General features: G+C 34.5%; 2 protein-coding genes across 2 annotated transcripts; one reads left to right on the top strand and one right to left on the bottom strand.

Moving 5' to 3' along the window:
• Positions 1-13844: 13844 nt before the first annotated feature.
• Positions 13845-16148, top strand: LOC145097563 (FMN-linked oxidoreductases superfamily protein). Its single transcript, XM_079035130.1, has 3 exons — positions 13845-14404; positions 14540-14646; positions 15207-16148. Exons 1-3 carry the CDS (start codon positions 14024-14026, stop codon positions 15910-15912), a joined length of 1194 nt encoding a protein of 397 aa, XP_078891256.1. The 5' UTR covers positions 13845-14023; the 3' UTR covers positions 15913-16148.
• Positions 16149-16179: 31 nt separating this feature from the next.
• Positions 16180-17384, bottom strand: LOC145097564 (protein IRX15-LIKE-like). Its single transcript, XM_079035131.1, has one exon. It carries the CDS (start codon positions 17318-17320, stop codon positions 16388-16390), a length of 933 nt encoding a protein of 310 aa, XP_078891257.1. The 5' UTR covers positions 17321-17384; the 3' UTR covers positions 16180-16387.
• Between the last annotated feature and the right edge of the window lie 5899 nt (positions 17385-23283).

Below are 23283 nucleotides of genomic sequence, written 5' to 3' on the forward strand. Positions count from 1 at the left end.
AAGGAGGATGAGATACTGAAAAATTGCATGTTGTTCTTGCGAGATAAGCATATGTACTCTATTGATTCATTAAATCAAACTCTTAGAAGAATTGAGGCATACAAGTCAAACAGAGTAGCAGATATGAAATGCATTTCCGATATGCTTAATTGGTGGATAGTTGTTCGGAGGACCTTGTTGAAGACTATTCCTAAAGTTTTTGAAGTGGCTGAGAAAGAGAAGGTAAAGACTACAACAACAACAACTTGACACAAAGGGGGAGATTGTTAGAATTCGAAATTTATGTTGTGTCAAAATTGTATGCGTCTGCTCGCAATCTGTTTATCATGTATAAAGTCTTTACCTGTTCCAAAATGTGTTGTTCCTAATTCGGAGTTATGTATTTTTAGGTTTATAGTGCGAATTGTCGACTTAAGATTCCTTTCAAGTGCTTCTCTAATGCCTATATATATGTAACACCCCATTTCTGGTAAGTAATTTAAATAAAATATTTTCCTTTCTTAAGAGGTACTCGACGAGTCAGTAGCCCAACTCGTCGAGTAGAGTCGGGAATTGCACGTGTTTTAGTTGGCAACTTGACGAGTTCATATTACGGACTCGGCGAGTCCGCTGGTCTGGATGAAACCCTAAATCCCAGGGTTTATACCCTATTTAAACGTCATTATGGCCTCCCACCCCAGCCTCCAGCACCTTTAGAGCATTTCTCTATGAAACCCTAGTCCCCATTGTTGAGCTTGAGTGTTTTGAAATAACTTGGGAGTTGTAGAAGAGAAGGAAGGAAAAGAAGATCAATAGAAGAGAAAGGAGATCCAAGAACTGGCTTCCATCTGCTTCATATTCTGGTAATAAAGTTATTACCTTGCTTATTCTTCCATTAAAACCTCTTTTATGCTTGATTATGTCTCTTTTGGAGCTTTATATGATTCAAACTTGAGATTTGAGCTCTCCTTAGGATGAAGACCATAAATCTGCATGTTATTGAGCTCTAGGAACTCAATATAACTACCTTTATGCAAATATAGCCTTGTTCCAAACCCTAGGTGCTTAGTGTTGGATGATTTTGGTGTCTTAGCCCCATTCTCGTGTGCATGCACGTAAAGTTGGAAACTTTACGTGTAAAACTAGCCCTAGGAGCCAAGATCTATGAATTGGATGCATTGAGACCGACTAGAATCAACTGTATAATAATGGCATGCAGGAGACTCGGCGAGTCCAAGGCAATATTTTTGCCTCAAGAACAGACTCGACGAGTTGTTCATACAACTTGGCGAGTCACGGTCTGGATGTGTTCATTCGATGAAGGAGAATTTGACGAGTTGTTCATACAACTCGGCGAGTCGGATGAAGTTAGATTCGACGTTAGTACGGAAGGAGAACTCGTCGAGTTGTTTCCAAACTTTACGAGTTGAAGTGAGTAGAGAATTAGATAAGGTGTTAGGGACTCGGCGAGTTAACGGCCCAACTCGGCGAGTCCGGGCAACTAAAAGTTGACTTTGACCAGGGGTAAACTAGTCATTTTACCCTGAGAACAGTTATCAGTATCTGATTTAGTGTCTATGGAATTTGTAGTCGAGGAGTTTCGGAGCAGCAGTCAGCCAATTTCAGATTTAGCATCTCAACAGCCAACGTTACGAGGTGAGTTCTCTTCAATTAGGAACGAGTCTACGGCCACAATGTCGGCCCATTTAGATAGCACTAGTACGTATGATTGATGTCTTCATAACTCATGCATGTTTTGTGTAGTATGTCGGGCAAGCCCGATACAGTATGCGATTATGCTATATGTTCATGATATGTTATACCTAAGTTATTCTAGACTTCGGTCTGATGTCGGGTGGGGCCCAATGCAGTGGGCAGGGCCCAAGTTATTCCGAACTTCGGTCCGACGTCGGGCGGGGCCCGATGCAATGGGGGGGCAAGTTATTCTGAACTACGGTCTGATGTCGGGCGGGGCCCGATGCAGTGGGCAGGGCCCAATATGTGTTATTTGTATTATTGTTTGATATGTGTTAGTTTGGGGGAAACTCACTAAGCTTTGTGCTTACAATTCAAGTTTTTGGTTTCAGGTACTTCCGAAAGTACGGGGAAGAGCTCGGGATGATGGCATGTCACGCACCACAATTAAAGTTTTATCATAGGAGTTTTCTTCAGACAGTTTGATATGCTATTGATTTCAGTTTTTATTTGATACATTTACCATGGCATTTTGAGACTTACGATATATGATTTTATTATATAACATTAGATCTTGTGGTTTTTAGTAATGTTAAAATAAAAAATTTTGGGTTGTATTTTTGGGATGTTACAATATAGGAGCATTAGTTAGTAGAATGAGTATCTTTTGGAGAGAATAATTTCGCATTCTTTGTAACGAATTGTTCTCTTACCCATTAATGCAAATAAGATCTTATAGATCTAAATCTTCTTATGATGTTTTCATTTTTAAATCTATTGTTCCTAAATTCCTATATATATATATATATATATATATATATATATATATATATATATATATATATATATATACACACACACACACATGCTTCATTTTTGCTTTATATTCATTTTCAATTTATATTTTAATACTTTAGTATTTTTAATAAATATATAATCATTTTTATTTATCTAATTTAATTATTAACCCTTAAGAACTATTTTTAAATATTTAATCATCCTTAATATTTATTAAACTCACTAGGTGTGAGACCCGTATATTATACGGGTTGATTTAAAAAATGATTAAACTTAAAGTATAAAAAAGAAATATTTTTAGTATACAACTTTAAAATAAGAAAGAAAGAAACGTATTTATTACAATTTAATATCATATATATGATATTTAATATTTTACATATACAAGTATATGACTTTAATTAAAAATTAAAACAAACCAAAAATTGACAGGTGGATAATATTTATTTCAAAATTACCACAAAATGACAAGTGTCAAAACTCATAAGAGATTGACAAGTGGCAAAAAAAACCTTCATTTATTAAGGAGGATTTCCTGACTATTTAATGTCAAAAATAAAATATTTTAAATTAGCAATTAACATGAAAAATTTAAACCCCGAATTATGGGTGTTACATTGCATGCGATGCAATAAACAATGTCTACATGTAACTTTCAATTAAGCGGAACTCAGTATCGATTGTTTCAACTTGTTTCTCATGTGTTGCATTGTCCTAGGCGCTTCTTGGATTCTTTCCATGGAATTCAGAAACTTTTGTATATCTTTAGGCATTGTAATTCCAAATATTCTCATATTATAAAACGCTAAACTTATATGATTATTAGCTTCTAAAGGTTGTAATAAATTTGCATTTCTAACAATTGCTCTTTCAACATTTCTATTGCACTCCTGTTAACAAGACCTCATTTGTATAACCTCAACGTGTATTACTTACATATAGTTCTTTAAAAAAAAAGATATGGTTCATATACAATGACTTGATAAGGCATGTGAAAGATACGGATGACAACCTATTGACTCATGTTCAAATCCTGGTACCACTCCCTCTCTGTGGCCATGAAGGTTTGTCTATAATGACTCCAGAGCATGAGACATAACGTCATGTTTGCAACGGATGATTAGTCGGTGTGCGAAAGCGGATCTGAAACCATCATTAAGGAAGTTCTCTTAAAAAAAACAATGATATAGTTCCAAAAAAAAAATCATTATAAAATATGATCTTCTATTTTGGATCTACATTCAATACTTGTTTCTCATATTCCAAAAATATATTCCAGACTTGTTTTTCATATTTCGAATATGTTATTCGTATTTTGGAGTGTACTTTACACATTTATACTATTATTAATTTTGAGTTCCCTTAGGAACAGTACCTGACCAGGGTACTATTCATCGGGTTACTTCCTAACCACGATCACCGCCTCTTCATCTTCCTCGTCGCCTTATCTTCAACTATTTCTCCATTTTGTTTGCCTCCTCTCAAACAACGAACGGCTCCTTCCTTGTCACAACTAGCATTTTTGCTAGGAAATTCTACTCTCATGCAATTATTCACCTAGTGTAATAACTTTTACTCTAAGGGAATATCATACTCCATTCTCATTCAAATATATCTCATATGTTCAAATAAGGGTTGGAAACCCTAGAAATCGCGACACAAGTTCATTATTGACTAGGATTCTCTTATTGGGCCTAATGGACCAATAAATCTCCAACTTCACCATCTTGGGCCTAGGAACCCTAAATGGGCTCTAATTGGACCCACCTTCATGAAACTTTAGCATATTGGGCCATGAGGGCCTAGGTTGATCCTTCTTATTTCTAATGGGTTGAAAATTTTTATTGGGCTTCACAAACTCGAGCATAACCAAGATTGGGCCCAACTTAATGCATTTCCTCCTTTCTAATCCAACTCTCGGCCCATCTATTAAAAAAATGAATTTAAGAAAGGGTGCTTAAGAGATGACACCTCCCTAATATCTAGAGGTTAACCAAGCACAAATCTCATACATCTAGGACTCTAAACCTTCATGTAATAACCTTATTTCACATCTTTTTTTTAAAGAACCTTATTTCACATCACTCTCCTTCTCCTACATAATCTCGGCCAAGGTACTCCCCCATTTCTACCTTCAAATCACAAGATTTCTCTCAATAACTACAAACAAAATCCATCCATTCTCCCTAAAATTTTTGTGTGTGCTTATGAGAGTCCAAGGATAATCCATCAAAGATCCATTCATTTTGGTAAGTTATCATCATTCTAAACTGATTTGGTTTCATTTCATGTTAAAATCCACACTCTTAAACATTTATTTCGTGATTCATGTTCCTTAGAACACCCTAAATTCGAAAAACCTCTTCAAGGGAGCTTGTAAGGCCGAAAACTCTTCTTATCTTCATCAAAACGGAAATCCAAACCCTAAGGTGAGTTCATACCCCCTTGTTTTCTGTTTTTACTTGTTTTTGGGAGGAGAATACAAGTCTTATGTGTAGATCTATGTATATATGCATGATTATGTGTGTTTTCTTGAAACATTTGGTGATTATGTGTTGATTTCTTCACTAATCTAAAAATATGTTAAGAAACTTGAAGTTTATCACTAGGATCTTCATATGAATCTTGAGAAAAGTATGTTTTATCACAAGTATTACATGTAAACATGTAGATCTGGGATTTGTATACTTGATATAGCAAAAATAAGTGTTGTGTTCAAAGATCTATAAACTAAACTCACAAAACAGCCCTTGACAGAAAACTTTTGGTCCAATCTCGGACTGTTTTGACCATCCAAATGGAAGTATTTTTCAAAAATGTTTTACATGGATAAATTTTAGATTTATACCTTTAAAATGACTACTCTCACGTTTTCATACGATTTTTCTACAATTTTTGGCGAATTTTACAAAACTGCCTAGCATATTTGAAATAATTTCGGACCAACCTGTGAAGATGAGTAATTTCACACTAGTTTGAAGCCATCAAAAATTATGAGAAAAATTGTGAACAAAGTAGACAAAATTTCCAAACTTCCAAAATTTACGGATCCAGATTTTGATTTACGATGAATTTTCTACAAATTTTCTAAAAACTAGTTCGGAAAGGCCAAAAACTAGAAAAATATGTATTTTCACAAAACCAAGACAAAAATGATATTTTTGACAAAAATGGGTTTAAAATGCTATTTTTATCACAAAGTAGTCATCAACACAAGTTTTTAACAAAATTGGAGATTAAAGTGTTATTCTTACAAAAATTGGGCCTTAATTGTAAACTTTTGGCTTATTGGGCCAAGAACGTCATTTTTACAAAAAAGTGGACTTTAGATATAAATTATGTAAATAATCAAGCTAAAATAAACAAAACAATAACAAACAGGTTAAAAACGATATTCATATCCTTATTGGGCCTGGAAATAATATACTTGTTTAGTAGGCCTTAGTGTCCTTTTACATGTATATTGGGCTCGGGATAGGTATTCATATCCTTATTGGGCCTAGAAATAATATACTTGTTTAGTGGGCCTTAGTGTCCTTTTACATGTATATTGGGCTTAGGATAGACATTCACATTCCTTTGAGCCTGGAAATAATAAACACGTATAGTGGGCCTTAGTGGTCCACTTACATGTTTATTGGGCCTGGGAATGAGTTTTATATGCGTTCTTCTTTTTATGCTAGTTTAGTGAACACTTGAACTAAAACCAATGATAAACCAACAAATGGATTTAATTTGATCATTTCTAGGTTATTGGGCCTTAGTGACCCATTTTTATGTGTGAGAGGTCCTGTATATGTTTATTAGGCCTCATTGACCCATTAACATGTGCGACGGACCTTGGATACTATTCGTGTGCCATTTGGGCCTGTAAATACTTTACATGTGAAATGGGCCTTAGTTGTCCATTCATATATATTTCGGGCCCATGTTATATAATCTCATTCCCTTTAGGTCTTGAAATGATTTACATGTTTAGCGATGCCTTAGTGGTTCACTTACATGGATCATTGGTCCTGGAATGAGTTTATACCTTTTTCTTCGCGTAAATTCAATTAAGGATCTAGCGAGTTTTTGTCGGTTGGCACCTATTAAGTGTACGATCGTAGCCTGTAGTTATAACCAGAGTCTCTTGGAGGGAGAACGGGGATTTATGTATAGATCTATACGGGGATGACACCCCACACCTCAGCTGTTCGCTACAGTTAGACTAACTCAGTCTAGGGTGACTAAAACCTTATAGTCAAAGTCAAAACCGGCGTCCAACGACGCCAAGACAGGTGAAATTGTCATTATTTAGTATGGTTATGACGACTCGCTTAGAGGAATTAACGTTATGAAGTTTACGGAAGACTGCTTTCTTTTATAGGCAACATCGGGTTGTCTGGGAACATTCACTTTACATGCTCTTACATTCTCTCTACATTTTCTTTACCGTTTTAGTCAAATAAACAATAAAATACATGCATTAATACAAGATCTAACACAAACACACTAAATAGTTTTTTAGAAAATATCGGATTTTCTGGTGGTTTTCAAAGTTATACAAATCATTTTCACAAACATGCTTATGAACTCACCAACATTTTTATGTTCACCGTTTTCAAAATAACTTGTATTCTCAGGAAACCGTTGAAGCAGGATGAACGAAACAAACTAATGGATATTGTGTTATATTTTGTTTCATCATACTCTTACTATTTTGGCATGTAATATTCAAATATGATACACGATGTAAACAATGAATGTTGTAATATTACATGTGTGATGATGATGATGTTATGTTTCAATTATATTCACTGTAATGATATTTCAAGATGAAGTCACGCACAAGCCCCCGAACGTTTCCGCCGTTTGGTTCGGGGTGTGACATTCCTCCCTCCACACAACGTCGAACCAGTTCCCTTCGCTGACCACCACCTCTCTCGCTGCTGTCTCAAATAGAGCTGCCAACCTCTGCCTATCCTATTTTAGGTACTTGAACTTCTCCCTTTTATTGGTAAAAATCGGAAATCTGATGTAGGGACTGTTTGCTATATTCTTATTCGATCCCCGATTTCCTGTTTGTTTAACGTTTCCACGTTTCCGTTCTTTCTGATTTCTGACCCACTTTTGTTCGCTACTAACCTCCACTAACTAGATGACAATTTTAAACCACTCATGTGTAACGCCCGTGTTTCTGGGCTTGCCATTTTTTTAGCAATGTAATAGTCTAGGTTAACCTTTGTAACCCAATTTGAAATAATAAGAATGTATTATTTGTGAATTATGTGAATTATGTGTTTATTTTCTTAATTATTATAATTTAATGAATTAAGAATAAAATAAGCGTCAAACTTAAAGTGTGAGATATGCCCGATATCTTTGCACGAAGATGTAGTGGTTGAGGCGAGGTTTCCGAATATATAATGAATGCCGAAATCCGAGTTATAACGAAGAAGTTATGATCTATCGAAGTTTCGCGACAAAACCGGTGTGGCACAACGTGACGTAAATAGTGAATTTACGAAGGAGTGATATTTAGACTTAGTGATCAACACGAAAGACATAGATAATGTTGAACCGAGAGCATGCATAAAAAGAACGTCTAAATCTGACTTCGTATGAGGAAGTTATGATTTTTCGAAGTTTCAGCTTAACTGTAGACAGCCCAAAAGTTCGAATTGAGATCGAGCGAGTTTTAGCCAAAACAATCTAAACGAGAATCGAAGATCTCGTTGATAGTAGTGCTTTGGTGAAAAGACAGACGGAAATGGACGTCAGACGAAGAAGTTATGAATTTCTAGCGAAGTTTTTCTGTCCCGGACTACTAAAAATAAATAATAAAAATAAAGTCAAAACTAGCCGACGGAGTCTAAATGAAAGTTGTAGAGTATGGTCTGACCTACGCGTGGACATAAAGAACGTCGAAAACGGAGCTCGTATACGAAAGTTATGCAATTTAGAAGTTTGACGAGTCAAATTACGCCGAGCGTAATTTGAGTACGCCCAGCGTATTCAGAGGGGTGCAAGTTGCCTGACCAATACTCGAGTGCCACCAAATGACGCATGCAGTGACATCGAAGTATGCCTAGCGTAACCAAATTACGCCCAGCGTACTTGGAAATTACGCCCAGCGTAATCCCAGACCCAGCAGCCTATAAATAGAACTCGAGATCAGCCATTTTCCTTGCGATTTTTCTTCCTTTCTCTCTAGTTTTTGCCTCTATTTGCATACCAATCATATCCCGAAGCCCCGGTATCATTCCCGAGCCCCGAAGCAAGTTCCGAAGCCCCGAGGATCCCGAGAAGTGAGATTTCCGAGCCGAAGCCCTGCCCGCGAGGAGTAGGGATGCAACTTTGACCCGCAGATTCGGATACCCACGGTTACCCGACCCTAACGAGGCGGGGATTCCCCGCCTTTACGGGTAATGGGGCGGATACGGGGATTAGTTTTCATACCCGAAGCGGATATGGGGCGGGGACGGGTATGCTACTATCCACCGATTTAATACCCGAATATATATATATATATATATATATATATATATATATATATATATATATATATATATATATATATATATATATATATATATAGGTAGGTTTAATTAGTGCATTGAGTTTAACTTGTGTAACTGGCGCTGCAATGCTTCTCTTATAATGTAATTGTCCACCTTTTAGTTTTAAGCGTATGACGATGTGAGATTGCTATGAATATAAACAAACTGTAAGAAAAATAACAAACTGTAAAAACTCATCCCACATTGACCCTTGTACAAAAAAAGCCCACGTAAGAAGCCTTTATAAGTATCATGGAACCATACCACATATTTGTACTACCATTCACGCTCCAATTTACTTGTGAATTAATATTTCATAGTATTTTGATAAATTGTTTGCATATGTTAAAAATTATAAAACAAAACAATTTAAAATAAATTGGCTTGGAAATGGGTATCCATCGGGTTTCTCATACCCGATGGGGATTTCTAACCCTGAACCTGTCGGGTTTTATGTCGGGCGGGGACGGGGATGGTTATGGGGATTGAAGTTTGGGTACGGGGGCGGGTTTTGCCATCTCCGCAAATATCCACCCCCGTTTGCATCCCTAGCGAGGAGCCCGATTTTTTTGTGAAGATCTTCCAGATCTACCGAAGAATACTACTTCTGCAAGTCGTAGTGCTGTCCGATCATCTTCTGATCAGGTGAGTGTATAGTCCCTTTTCAATACACGATATTATACAAGTAATCGTTGAATGTATTTAAGAATACGGGTTGTGTGAGGGTATTATTATTACCTTCTAACACATAGACTTATATGACTCTCCTTGAAATTTCTTGTTATGTGTTTAAGTATTACTTGCTATTTGGATGGAGTATTGAAAGAGCATGCTATACAGTTTTTCTTTTAAAAATTATGTATAAAACATGTATATTTTTATCTACTAATATGTTGGGTAAAACATGGGTAGACAGTTGGTGTGCAATGAAATAAATTGATGAGAGGCCTCGGTGTTGGTGTTATTCTAGTCATTCAGCAGAGTATGGATGACGACCACAGACTAATCTAGACAGTCATGTGGAACGTAAGCAGGCTCATAACCTGTAGGTGTTGTGAACGATGTGTTCACCGGTGTACTCTATCCCCCACATGGTTGCCTTTAGGACACTTATTGTTGAGGAAGCCCCTCTACAGTAATGTCCGTCTCGATGAAAATCCTAAATTAAGTTCCTTATAATAGATGTTGTTTTAGGAACGTAAAGTGAGGATAACGGGAATGGGTAATCGGGTTATTGTTGATTGTTGAAATTAAATATAATTATTTATTGTGGGTTGAAAACCCTATATGCTCACTAGGCCCCCAAGCCTGACCCACTCAGTTTATTTGTATTACAGGAAGTGGCGCAAGAGCATAAAGATGGATGAATCATCAACTTGTTTTGTTTACAAGTCTGTATATGTATATATTTGTTGAATGACTTGTAATGTTATCGTTTATGCTTTATGGTCTGTATCGGAACATGACATCCCGAGTTTTGATTATATAATGAAAATGCATCTCTTGATGAAATGCTTTGATAAATATTATTTTCTCATATTTTGTTTTTGGGAACAAATTCCGCAACTCTTTTAAATCAAAAGAAATTACTCTGAAAATGTTTAAAAAGCATAAATGAAACCGGTCTTTTCTGGCCGAGATTTTGGGGATGTCACATCATGCTTTGATATGTCACCCATTCCTTTATTGTATTTCTCTAATTTCCTCAATCAACTAATATACTTTTGGATTTATGTTGTGCTGTCGAGTGTACTGTATTTGGATGCACGTAAGGGAAACTGTAGTCGCGTATGGTTTGAACAAAGGCGGCAAAACAAAAAAGAGCAAAAACTGTTATTCAATCGTACATGACCATAAAATTACCTTAAGTGGCCATCAATAATTTATTTTTTGACAAATATCAAAGAATACCAAGAGATGGTGGTTATAGCAACAGTGAGTAACATAGCTTTTGGTCTTGAAGCGCATAATAGAAGCTAAACCGATGGGTGGACATCACTTGTAATCAGAGATGGAGGAAGGAGAACCCAGATGCCCTTCTTCAAAGTTTACTACTAAAGAAAGTTTCATATTAATAGAAGAAACAACACCCCAAAGAAAAAATAGTAAATCATTTGGATTTGGAGAAGTAATTGAGATTTGAGCGTAAATAATATGTAAAAGATTACCTATGTGGGGTTCCGCTGGTAGCACCGGTGGTGTAAGACTTTCTGAAAATCTGATGGAGTAGATGATTTCGATTGCTCTTCGTCTTCTTCGTCGTGAAGGTTTTGAATGTTCAAAAATAAAAAGGATATAACACAAAGTCGTTATGTCGGTGAAAGAAGGAGACAACGAACAAAGCTGATACTCCCAGCTTTGAATCGCAGTAAGAAACCCTAGCCAGACGACGGGTTGGAATTACATACCGTGTATTGGAGTGACGGTCCGACCATCTATATCCAACTTCCCCCATCTTTCTTCTGCCTGAGTTGAGTGAAACGGTGGTGTGGAATGGATTTGTAGAATCTAAAAAGCGAACGTCCTTTGTAGTCAACACGACCATTGGCGAAGATGTTGAGTAGCAGTAAGCGTTGGAGCAAAACGATGGAAAGCAGTCGGTTAGGAATTCGTTGATTCTGATCAACCGGAATCAAGTTGGTAGTGAGGTATAGAAGAAGAACATAATATTTGAGGTATAGAAGAAATACAACAGAGTGAGGCGGTGGTTTTGGAGGCGGGTAGGGAATGGAAGGAATCGTCTCCAAAAGACGGAGTCAGATGAAAGGAATAGAAGACGGTGGAAGCAAGTGTATGTGATTGGGCGAGGGAGGCGGTGAGTAAACGTAGATGAACGGTGATGGGGGCGGTTACCATGGTTAGGAAGGGAACCCGAGGAACAGTACCCTGGTTAGGTACTGTTCCTAAGGATTGTCCAAGTTTAATATGTATATATAATTATGTTTCTCCACTCATTCAATTTGCAAGTAGATTTAAAGGAAAAACTTCCAATTTGAAAAACATTTACGATTTGAATATTTGATTCTATGGTTTTTGAATTTGGGGTTATTAATCATATTGCATAATTCTGATAAACTGTTTATGTTTCTTGTAGCAATAAGCAATGGTTCATTCACATTCACAGGTTAGTTTCATAATCACATACATGAAGCAATTGTTTCTTCATTTTCTTTCATATATATTAATTGTATATTCTTTTTACTTGAATGGATTTGACCGGAATTGGAATTCAATTCCATTCCAAACATGTGTTTAGTTGCAAGAAAGAACGCATAGATTTCAATTTCTAATTTGTAACTAATTAAAATATGTTTTGATTTTAACAGTTAGAACTTTAGTGTTGTGTCAAGATGGTGGTGCCATTGAAAACCACTTTCAAATATTCTCAAAAGATAATTGCATAGTCCACTTTCAACTTTGATGTTTTATATTAAATTTTATTGATGGGAAGTGTTAAAATTCATGCTAAAAGGATTACAAATATATGGTTAATTTGTGTTTGATATATTAGGTTGGATAGATATCTGATCATTCTAATTCATAGTTGAAGCAAAGCAAGAAAGTGTACTTTATAAAGAACATTTTAAGAGTATCCTTCTAAATACAAATAACTTTTATTTTATTTATGGATTTCCCAAGGAAATACAGGCTAGAGGCTACCACACCTTCGTAGTTTTCCTAATCGGATAGGCTTTCTGTATTATCTTATTTATTTTTCATGTTTTATGTAATTATATAATTGCATATGCTACTTTTTAGTTGACACTTTTGTTTTGCTGCTTGTAGATTTACACATTCTTGACCATTGTTATCCTTCTCCATTTGATAGTTTGTCTCACAGTCACTATTCAGTTTGATATTTGTTGCAGAGTGTTATGGAGGAGGAGTTGGAGAACTTAAAGGAAGTTGTAATGAAGTGTGATGATGGATCTTTGGGTTTACTTTCATTACTTGTCAATTTTCATAAAAATTGTTGCGCTTTTTCCTCCCTCCTAATCGACGTTTCAAGGAAACCCTATATATGAATGACCAAAAAAACTCTATTTAACTTTGTAAAAAAATCCTTCCGTAGTTTTGATATAAAATCTAAGTAAAAAACATATGAAACTAAGATGGTTCGCAAAATACATTTTTTTTCTTGAGAAAGAACAAAATAAAAAAACTTCAAAGCTTGAGTTGGAGAATCTTAAGATTTTCCTAAAATATCATTCAAATAAGAACTACGAGTCTCATTTATATATAAGGGTTGACAAATCATGTAAATGTGTCGTGTTTTTGTTTGACACAACAAATTTTTATATAACACGAACACGACACGACATGATGTCGTGTTTTTTTTTCACTAACACGAAAACAAATCGATTAAAACCCAACAGACACGACACAATACTACAAAGATAATATAAAATAATGATTATTTTATTTAATTAACATTTAATCATACATAACACGAAAAACACAACAGACAAATGCTAAATCATATTAATTTCATATTGAAATTTAAACACAAACAAGCACGATATGACATTGTGTTTTTTACGCTTGACGCATATCTAAATTTCTAATCCGTCCAAATTTCATTTCTTGTTGTCTATTTTTATCGTGTTTGTCATTAATTGTTGCCTTTATTTATATAGAATGAGACACATAAATGGGCTTGACCCTTTTAAGGGTCAGTAATTTCATATTCGGAACACATTGGTTAGTTTTTAAATTATGAAAATAATAGTTACTTTTGTTAAATTTATAAAAAAATAATAATAAAATAGTTAGTTTAATAGTAATATTTTGGTGTATCTGTAAGAGGATATAAAGTTTGAATAATATGATCTAAACCGAACCCGGTCCACCCGATTTCACAGGTGAAGATGAAATACACCAAAGAGACCTACCAGGCTAACTGTATCCTGGACGGCGTTGCTTTTCCTATCGCCGCCTTCTCATGATATCCGGACCTTTCCCCGGAAAAAGCCATCGTCTTCATTAGCTTACCAATCAACAATCCAGTCATGGCGTTTAGTTCCGTCACTCAAACCCTAGATCCATGCCAACACACCTCGGAATCCATACCCGACAACCCCGACGACCACATCTGCTCCGAAACAACAAACCCCTTTTCTCCAGAGTCAGTAGCGAATCACGAATCTTCATTGTTGGATAATCCGAATGGCTGCTTGACAACAGATGCCAGAATCGAGAGAGCATGGGCACATTGGAAGAAGCTCGGTGAGCCCAAGCTAATTGTAGCACCGATGGTCGATAATTCGGAGCTTCCTTTCCGATTATTATGTCGGAAATATGGCGCTGAAGCTGCTTACACTCCTATGCTTCACTCTCGTATCTTCAGTGAGAACGAGAAGTATCGATCTCAGGAATTCACTACCTGCAAGGTAAGAACAATCTGCACATACACTCATATTCAACGTTCTTCGTTATTAACATCTGATTGCAACTGTAATTCTTAGAAATTAAGATGCTTGTTATGTAATATACTAATTATGGTTCCTGTTCGCTGAAATATGCAGGAAGATCGGCCATTGTTTGTTCAATTTTGTGCGAATGATCCAGACACTTTACTGGAAGCAGCTCGAAAAGTGGAGCCTTATTGTGATTACGTTGACATTAATTTGGGGTAAGCTTTTCGAATTCTCTTTAAATATTTCATCAAATCTTAACTTTCATTACTTAATCAGAGCAATTTAGGGTACTTGTTTGACTAATTTACCATGTAACATCAGATGCAACAATTCTAATAAGACATCAAATAATATCAGTCAAGAAGATGATCCAGAAATGGTTGTAGTAAACAAGTAATAAGTAATAACCACACATTAGATTTTTTTTTTCTTTTTTTTTGTAAAGATAAGATGTTAATTTGTGGCACTAGGTCTATTAGATCTGAATAATATTTTAGCAAACTCACTTATTTATTAAAACTCCTGCACAAAAGCTAATACATATCCATGAAACTGAACATGTTGTACTGCATTAGACTGAACATGTTGTACTGCATCTGTACTGCATAAAACACGAATAAACCTTCACTATTTATCAATTTAGCTACTAAACTATTATTTTTTATGGATTTAACCACCGTAATTATAATAATCATAAAGAATATAATAGTTAAGTGGCTAAATCGATAACTTTTCAGTATTTTTCCTTATATACACACATTTCTTCGAAATTCAGGTGCCCACAACGTATTGCCAAAAGAGGAAACTACGGAGCATTCCTAATGGAAAAACTCCCTCTCGTGAAATCCTTAGTTGAAAAATTAGCTCTTAACCTCAACGTCCCCGTATCTTGCAAAATCCGACTCTTCCCAAACTTACAAGACACTTTAAACTACGCAAAAATGTTGGAAAATGCCGGTTGTGCCCTTTTAGCAGTACACGGACGCACCCGTGACGAAAAAGACGGGAAAAAAATCCGCGCAAATTGGGACGCGATTCGGGCGGTTAAAAACGCGCTTCGAATACCCGTTCTTGCAAATGGAAATATCCGCCACATGGATGATGTGACACGTTGTTTGGAAGAGACGGGTGTCAATGGGGTGCTTTCAGCTGAAACCCTACTAGAAAACCCTGCGTTGTTTGCAGGGTTTAGGACCGTTGATTGGGTATCCGACGGTGGAGATGGGATTCGTGACGCAAAGTTAGATCAAGCGGATTTGGTTGTTGAGTATTTGAAGTTATGTGAGAAATACCCGGTGCCATGGAGGATGATTAGGGCTCATGTTCATAAGATGTTAGGGGAGTGGTTTAGGGTTCATCCACATGTGAGAGCCGATTTTAATGCTCAATCGATTCTTAGCTTTGAGTTTCTTTATGGTATGGTTGATCGGCTTCGAGAGCTTGGTGTTTCGAGGCCACTTTATGTCAAGGACACTGTCTAGACTTTGGACTAGACAGTCTTGTCTAGACTCTCGACTAGACAGACACGACATGATAGCATTGTACTGCGTTTGGTGTGTATTAAACATTTAAACTAGAACTACGACTCATGTCGATAGGACAAAAGTTGTATTCTTTGTCCCACTAACAAAATATGAAACAATGCGGGACGTTCAAAATAGACCTAGAAAACTTGTCCAATTTGTCATAATACAATGAGATCTCAATCTTTATGTTATATTATGTTTTTCTAGTATCGTAAAAGACTGTTATTTTGTATTTTACTGATATCAAATTGGTTGTAGATGACGAAAAAATCTATGTACTACAAATGTTTTTTGATTACAAAGGGTCCAACCGCATTTTATGGAGAGCCCTTCGATGCATTATGAGAAAATGACACGATTAATCAGATTTTTACGCCTCTTTATGTCGAATAAAATGTTGGAGCCAGAGCGGTGGGTCGCCGTCTGCCGCCTAGGATGCCGCCGAATGGCTGTGACAAAACTGGTTTCTGCCGCCTTGGTCCACCACTCTCTCCACCACAAAATGAGCCAACAAATCATTAGAAGACTTGACCAAATTCTCTTTACATAAAAACTCTTCACTAGACACTCTTTCAACTTCTCTATTGTAATCATGCACAAAAACATGTGTTTTATGGTTGCCACCTTTTTTGCTCCGGGCAAGTACACCGGCGGTGAAGATGGCTGATATACTCCCTGGGCCCTCCGGCCAATATCCACGTGGACCATCCACTAAAATCACATCCCAATCCAATTCATATAATTGATTTGGAAGATCATTTAATCCAATTTTACAATCAGAAAATAACAAATTTTGCACCGGTCGACATTCGTTACGTGTTTGTTCTCGAACGGAAGCGATAAGTTCTTTAAGTTCGCTAATTTTTGTGGTGTATTGAACATCATACGCTTCAATCTCCGGGAACTTCTCCTCCACGTAGGCGGCATAGTAGCGGTTTTCGTCAATGAACACCGTCCGCCCGTGGTGGTTCAAGGCGTTCCAGAGGAGGGTCTCCGGCGTGAGCCCAAATACAAGGAGGTTACACGGGGTTGTGCATTGTTTTAAGACATCGGAGATTTGTTTGATGTCGGTTTGTGACATGTGGTTTGTGGTGTTGGCGGTGGCGGCGTAGTGGATGAGGGCTTTGATTACCGATTTGGGAAGTGGTTCGTGGTGGTGGTTGGTGGTGGCGGTGATGGTCGTGGTAGTGGTGGTGGTGGTTGTGTGGAAGGATTCACGGGTGTAGACTAGGGTTAGCAGGGAGGCTATGGTGAACACCGAGATGAGAGCGATTAGCCAGAGGCGATTTGGATGTGTTTGTTTTTGGATGTAGGGATGAAGAAGAATGAGCTTTGTGTTGCCATTGTTAATGATGTTTTTCATTATGTGTTTGTGTGTGAGAAAATATGATGGAATGAAAGGTTTTTAAGGAAGGATTTTGAGAGAACAAACTAATAATTTAAATATTTTAAAATAATTTTTAATTAACATATATCTAAATATAGGTTGAAAGTATCTATATAAATATGATTGGTTTTTTAGACTTATCATATAAATATTGAGAAATTAGTTAAAATATAGGGATAGGTGATGACAATAAAACGGCACCAATCTGTGATAGTGAGATAGTAGCTGCATTTGGACACCTAATGTTTGCTTAAGTATGTTGACATTTCAAGCTACCCAAATAAATATATATTATAATTTTAAAAGTATATATTGTATAATATTTCGATTATAAGCATTTACTAATATATTACATGCGTATTGGTGATCTTTTTGAGTTCATTGATATATTTGTATATATAATGGAAGTGACAACTGTGAAACATATAAAATTAATTATATAAAAATTAATTACATATGCAAGGATTGATACTTTTTATAGCATATTGGATTTAAGTACATATATAAACAATGTATTTTAAAGTAATACCTAGGGAAAATAGTTGAAAAAAAAGGTTACATTAGTGTAAAAAAGGTTCAGAATCCGTAAACAAATTGTTTTTTGCGTCTTATAAATAATAATTATATTAAACATTGTTATAAAAATGTTATAACTTAACAATAATAATAATACTTCGATCAATCAATTTGGATCTTTTATGTGACCAATTTTATTATGGCTATAAATCTATTTGATCTGGTTTCATTTTAACTAAATTTTCTAGTGTCTATCAGTTTATCTGTAAATTGATCAATATTATCACCTTTCATATTTTTTTTTGATATTTTTCCAAAATAGAATATTGATCAACACTATTTCAATAAATGTACGAATTTAGATTTGATTGTTAAAGGAAAGGTAAATTTTAATTAGAAAATGGTTGAAGGTGTGTTTGTCAAAGGTATCTATAAACCGAAAGCTATAGTTTTTATTTTTGTAAAAATGTTCGTCAAATCAGTTGGAAGTTTTTAAAAATGTAAAATTACATAAAAAACTGAACATTAAAAGTTCCAAAAACCTACTTGAAATAACTTTTGGATTATAAGTTTTTATTTAAAATAATAACTTTAAGTTTATACTTTCAAACAAATTTTTTTCTTTAATTAGAATTTTTTCTTAAAAGCTAAAAGCTTCTAAACTTTCACATTGCCAAATACACCTGTATAATTATAAACAATGGGAGAGAATAGATTCTTTTATGCAAACAGAATTCTTTTAAGATTCAGATGTATTATCGTAAATTCATGTGATATTATTAATGTAAATATGGATTGAGAATAAAGAATGTGAATAGGAAGATTTGGGTGTTTCGTGTCTTGAGGAGCTGCATAGGGTTGTTGGGAGGGAGCCGTTTGGCAACATTTGAAGCGACTCCTTAACTAATTGCAATCCTAACATCACTTTCACTCTTTTATTTATTCATGAGTAAATTACAGAAATGGTCCTTTTGGTTTGGTCCATTTTATAGTTTGATCCAATTTTTGAAAATTTGATAAATACTTTCATTGTGGTTTGGAGAAATTACACTAACGGTCCTTTGATCATTAAATTTAACTAGTCAACCGTTAGATTTTCATATATGACATTTTATCCTTGAAATAAATTAGGAAAAGCTAAAAAGTATACGAACCAAATTTGTTAATTACACATATATCTAGCTTAAATCCCTAAAACGTGACATACCTCCCCTAAACCTCCTCATATCAAAAGCACGGTGTCGTCACCATCAGCACCAACTACCATTTCCAGCTCATATTATTGCTTTACCACCACCACCACCACCATCATAGTAACCATTGGCACTACCTTCATCATCATCGACCAAGAACTTAGCGATCGATTACATCATCGGCTACCACCACATCCCTTGTAACTACCATCATTGCCTCATCATTATCATTTGTCTTACCATTACCTTCTCCATATACTTCTCCTCACTCTCATCCTCTCCTTCTTCCCACCGTCGTCCTCTCATTCTCCTCCCACCATCATTGATCCCTCATCCTTCTCGTCGCATAATCCCTCTCTTCCTCACCATCTATGCCTACCACCTTATCTCCTTATCAAGTTGGGTGTGGGGGGGGGGGGGGGGGGACCACTCACAAACATACCGAATCAAGTTTTGATACACTTTGAAGTTAGAAATAATTATAGTTTACCTTCGTCTCTCTCTTTCTCTCATCGGTTTATCTAGAACCAACATAACCAGTAAACATCGCTCCCTCTCCTTTTTCTTTCATTCAAGCGCCTCCTTAAAGAACTACACCAACAACCACAAATTCAAGTATAAATCACATAAGAAGTTGCAGGCAGTACAAGATTTTGGATTGCAACCATGACATATTGCACTTTGGTTCCATTTAACATTAATAAAAAAAAATTCCTTATAGCAATTAGCAACTAAGCAGATGAGCATTTCTTGTGAAATTTTTATTCAACGGTTACACGAATATGTTCGTTTAGATTGTGGATGTGGGTTTCTAATTTGGTCCATTGATTAAGGAAGGAGGTTGTATGGATGTGTGGGGTTTTAATCTTTATCTCTAAATCATTTGGGTTGCTTGAGAATTCTTGTTGCTTGGGTTCTTATTTCTTAGTTCCCGGTTCTTTGTATTTTTTTATGTTAATTACTTGGATCGGTTTTCATTTTAAACAATATATTATGAATATTATAGTTGTGCACAGTAGTTTGGGTGTGGGTAATAGTGGTGGGAGTGCCCTTTATACCTATAAATAACAAAATATAAAAATAGACAAAAGGAAAACGTAAGTTGGTATTTTTACACTGATTTAACAGTAGGTCATGGATGATATTAGCCAGAAGGGACCAATGGTGTAATTTGTTGAAACAATATGGACTTAACCTATCAACATTTCAAAGACAAAACCTGCAAAATAGACCAAACCATAGGGGGCTGTTTATGTAATTTACTCTTTATTCATTAATACTCTTGGAACATTTACATGGAACGTTAACACAAGGATGTCAAATTGGATAGTCCAATAGTTTTTTTAAGTACCACGAAAAATGATTTATATAATAACACAACGAAACTATGTTATGTTTTGCTTTACTAATATGAAAATGACTTAATTAAAACGCGATAAAACGATCAACATTACCAATACCAAAAATATAAAATAAAATAATCATTTAGTTTATTTATATCATAATTAATCATAAAAAAACATGATAAACACATGTTAATATTGTATTAATTTCATATCAAATTTTAAACACAAACACAACATGACATTATGTTTTTCACTTTTGACATGAACAAAAATTTGAAATTTAATTTCATCCTAATTTTATTTGTAACATGTATTTGCGCTATGACCCATGGATTGTGCTGTGCATACATTTGGACAAGACACACACACACATACACACACACACACACACATATATATATATATATATATATATATATATATATATATATATATATATATATATATATATATATATATATATATATATATATAGCTTCAAATGTGAATTGACATCTATTGTGCGGACGTTTGGACAGTGTTATTCTGTGAGAATGACAAAGAAAATATGTTGTTTGATAATGTGAATAGGTTCAATCTTACATAATTATTGTTATTATCACATATTCTCACTAATTAAATTGTCTATGATGTTATTATAGACATTTTATTATTATTATTATCATTCTGTCATAATGTTGTCAGAATGTTTATTGAGTCGTATTCTGTAAGAATGGAAATGAGTGAAAAACGATACGTGAAAATAAAAATGAATAAGAATTAGTGAGAATGCATGAAAATGATGATAGTTGTGTGAGGTTGAACGTATTCATATTACTAAACAACCTATTATCTTAGTAATTCTCATAGAATAGCATTGTCCACACGTCCGCACAATAGTTGTCCATCCACATTTAACCTAGCCCTATATATATATATATATATATATATATATATATATATATATATATATATATATATATATATATAAATTTGGTTTAATACTTATAACTGCACATCAAATGCTTAATTGAAATTATTTATCTCTGGAAATTATTTTAAACATGCAAAAACATGTGTGTTCAAATGCATAAATTTGAAACAAAACTTATTTAAGACTTTAACTATTTTGGCAATTCATTTGTTAATTGGTAAAAACATTAAACATGCTCCTTGACCACAACCATCATGTGCTCAAAATAGTAAACCAAAAAAAAAAAAAAAAAAAAAAAAAAAATTGTTGCATTTTTATTTATTTATTAGTTTATGACTTTACGTGGTATATGGGTTCATTACAAATATGAGGGGCAAGTTTATTCAACCGGGCTATGATTATGAAAACCTATGGACCGGTTCTGGGCCCATTAACCGAACTATACAAATGTGCACCCATGAGATGAGATCTAAAGTTCAACTCAAGGACAAAAGCAAGCCTTGTATAAAATAACAAAGAAAACGCTCGAAAGACCTATGCATGATCATTATTCAATATGTTATTATGTTTCATTATAAAAATAAAGTATTAAGCTTCATTAGTTACTAGTAGTAGTACACCCTTTTGTTTAAATTATTATTTCTTTCAACAACGAGGGCCTGATCCCGTGATCGAATGACCGTAAATTAAGCAATACATTGTAGGAGAGAGAAGGAATAAGAGAAACAAAAGTCTTCACGTGAACACATAAAACATTTCCTAATTGCTCAAATCATTTATTCTTCGTAAAGTAAAAGGTTATTAATTTGATTTTAGTATTAGTTTTAGCGTTTAGGCTATTTTTGGTCATTTAACTTTTGGTTTTGTTCTCATTTGATTACTTAACTCTTTTTAAGTTTTAAAAGGTCATCAAACTTTTGGTTTTGTACTCATTTAGTCACTTAACTTTTGGTTTGATCACATTTAGTCACCTAACTTTTAAAATTGTACTCATTTAGTCACTAAACTTTTAAATTTTTTCAAAAGTTTAGTGACTAAATGAACACAATTTTAAAAGTTAGGTGACTAAATAAGCACAAATCTAAAAGTTAAGTGATTAAATATGACCAAACCAAAAGTTAAGTGACTAAATGAACACAAAGTCAAAAGTTTAATGACCTTTTAAAACTTAAAAAGAGTTAAGTGACCAAATAAATACAAAACCAAAAGTTAAGTAACCAAAAATAACCTAAACTCTAAGTTTTAAGTTTTTTTTATGGTAAAATAGACAGAAGGAATGTTTTAATGGTTACAAACTAATAGGTGTGGGCCAAGTCTACATGTCGATATATGTTTTTATCCATTAATAATATCAAATACAATTACACAAACCAGATTATTAAAAATATAAATTTTGAAGTAACAGTAATTTAAAATATTTTAATTATTTGGAAATTGAACTCACCAAGAAATTTTCAAGTTAACTGATTTATTACTTGTATTTTATTTATTAGAATTTTTTTTTTTGCTTAATTTGATTTACTACAGATAAATATAAACAAAAGAAATAAGTTCCACTAAGTAATAATCGCTTGAATTTTAGGGTAAAATTTTATATTATTGTTAAAGAAAACCTATCCCACGTGACACACTGCGTCACTGCGTGTGGTGGGACTGTAATGACTTAAGTGGTGGAATGCAACTCATAATTCGATTTCCGAAAATTCTCTTGTACATATTCTAATCAATCAAAAAAATGATCCGTGGTTTTATTTTAATTTTTTACTTCATTTTTTAATTTAATTATACGAAGGTGTACTTCAAACATCTCATCAACAATTAAACGTTTTTATTAAATCATATCAAATGAATATTCATTTTATTTTAGAACGTTACTAATACATGAGATTGAACCCATAACTTTCTTGTTAGTAACATATTTTTAACCAAATATATTAGCCTTAACTTGTAATATTCTTTTTAATTTAACAT

This window comes from Lactuca serriola, chromosome 4, assembly GCF_051521515.1.
Source record: "Lactuca serriola cultivar US96UC23 chromosome 4, Lser_US96UC23_V15, whole genome shotgun sequence".
NCBI classification, from domain to species: Eukaryota; Viridiplantae; Streptophyta; class Magnoliopsida; order Asterales; family Asteraceae; genus Lactuca; species Lactuca serriola.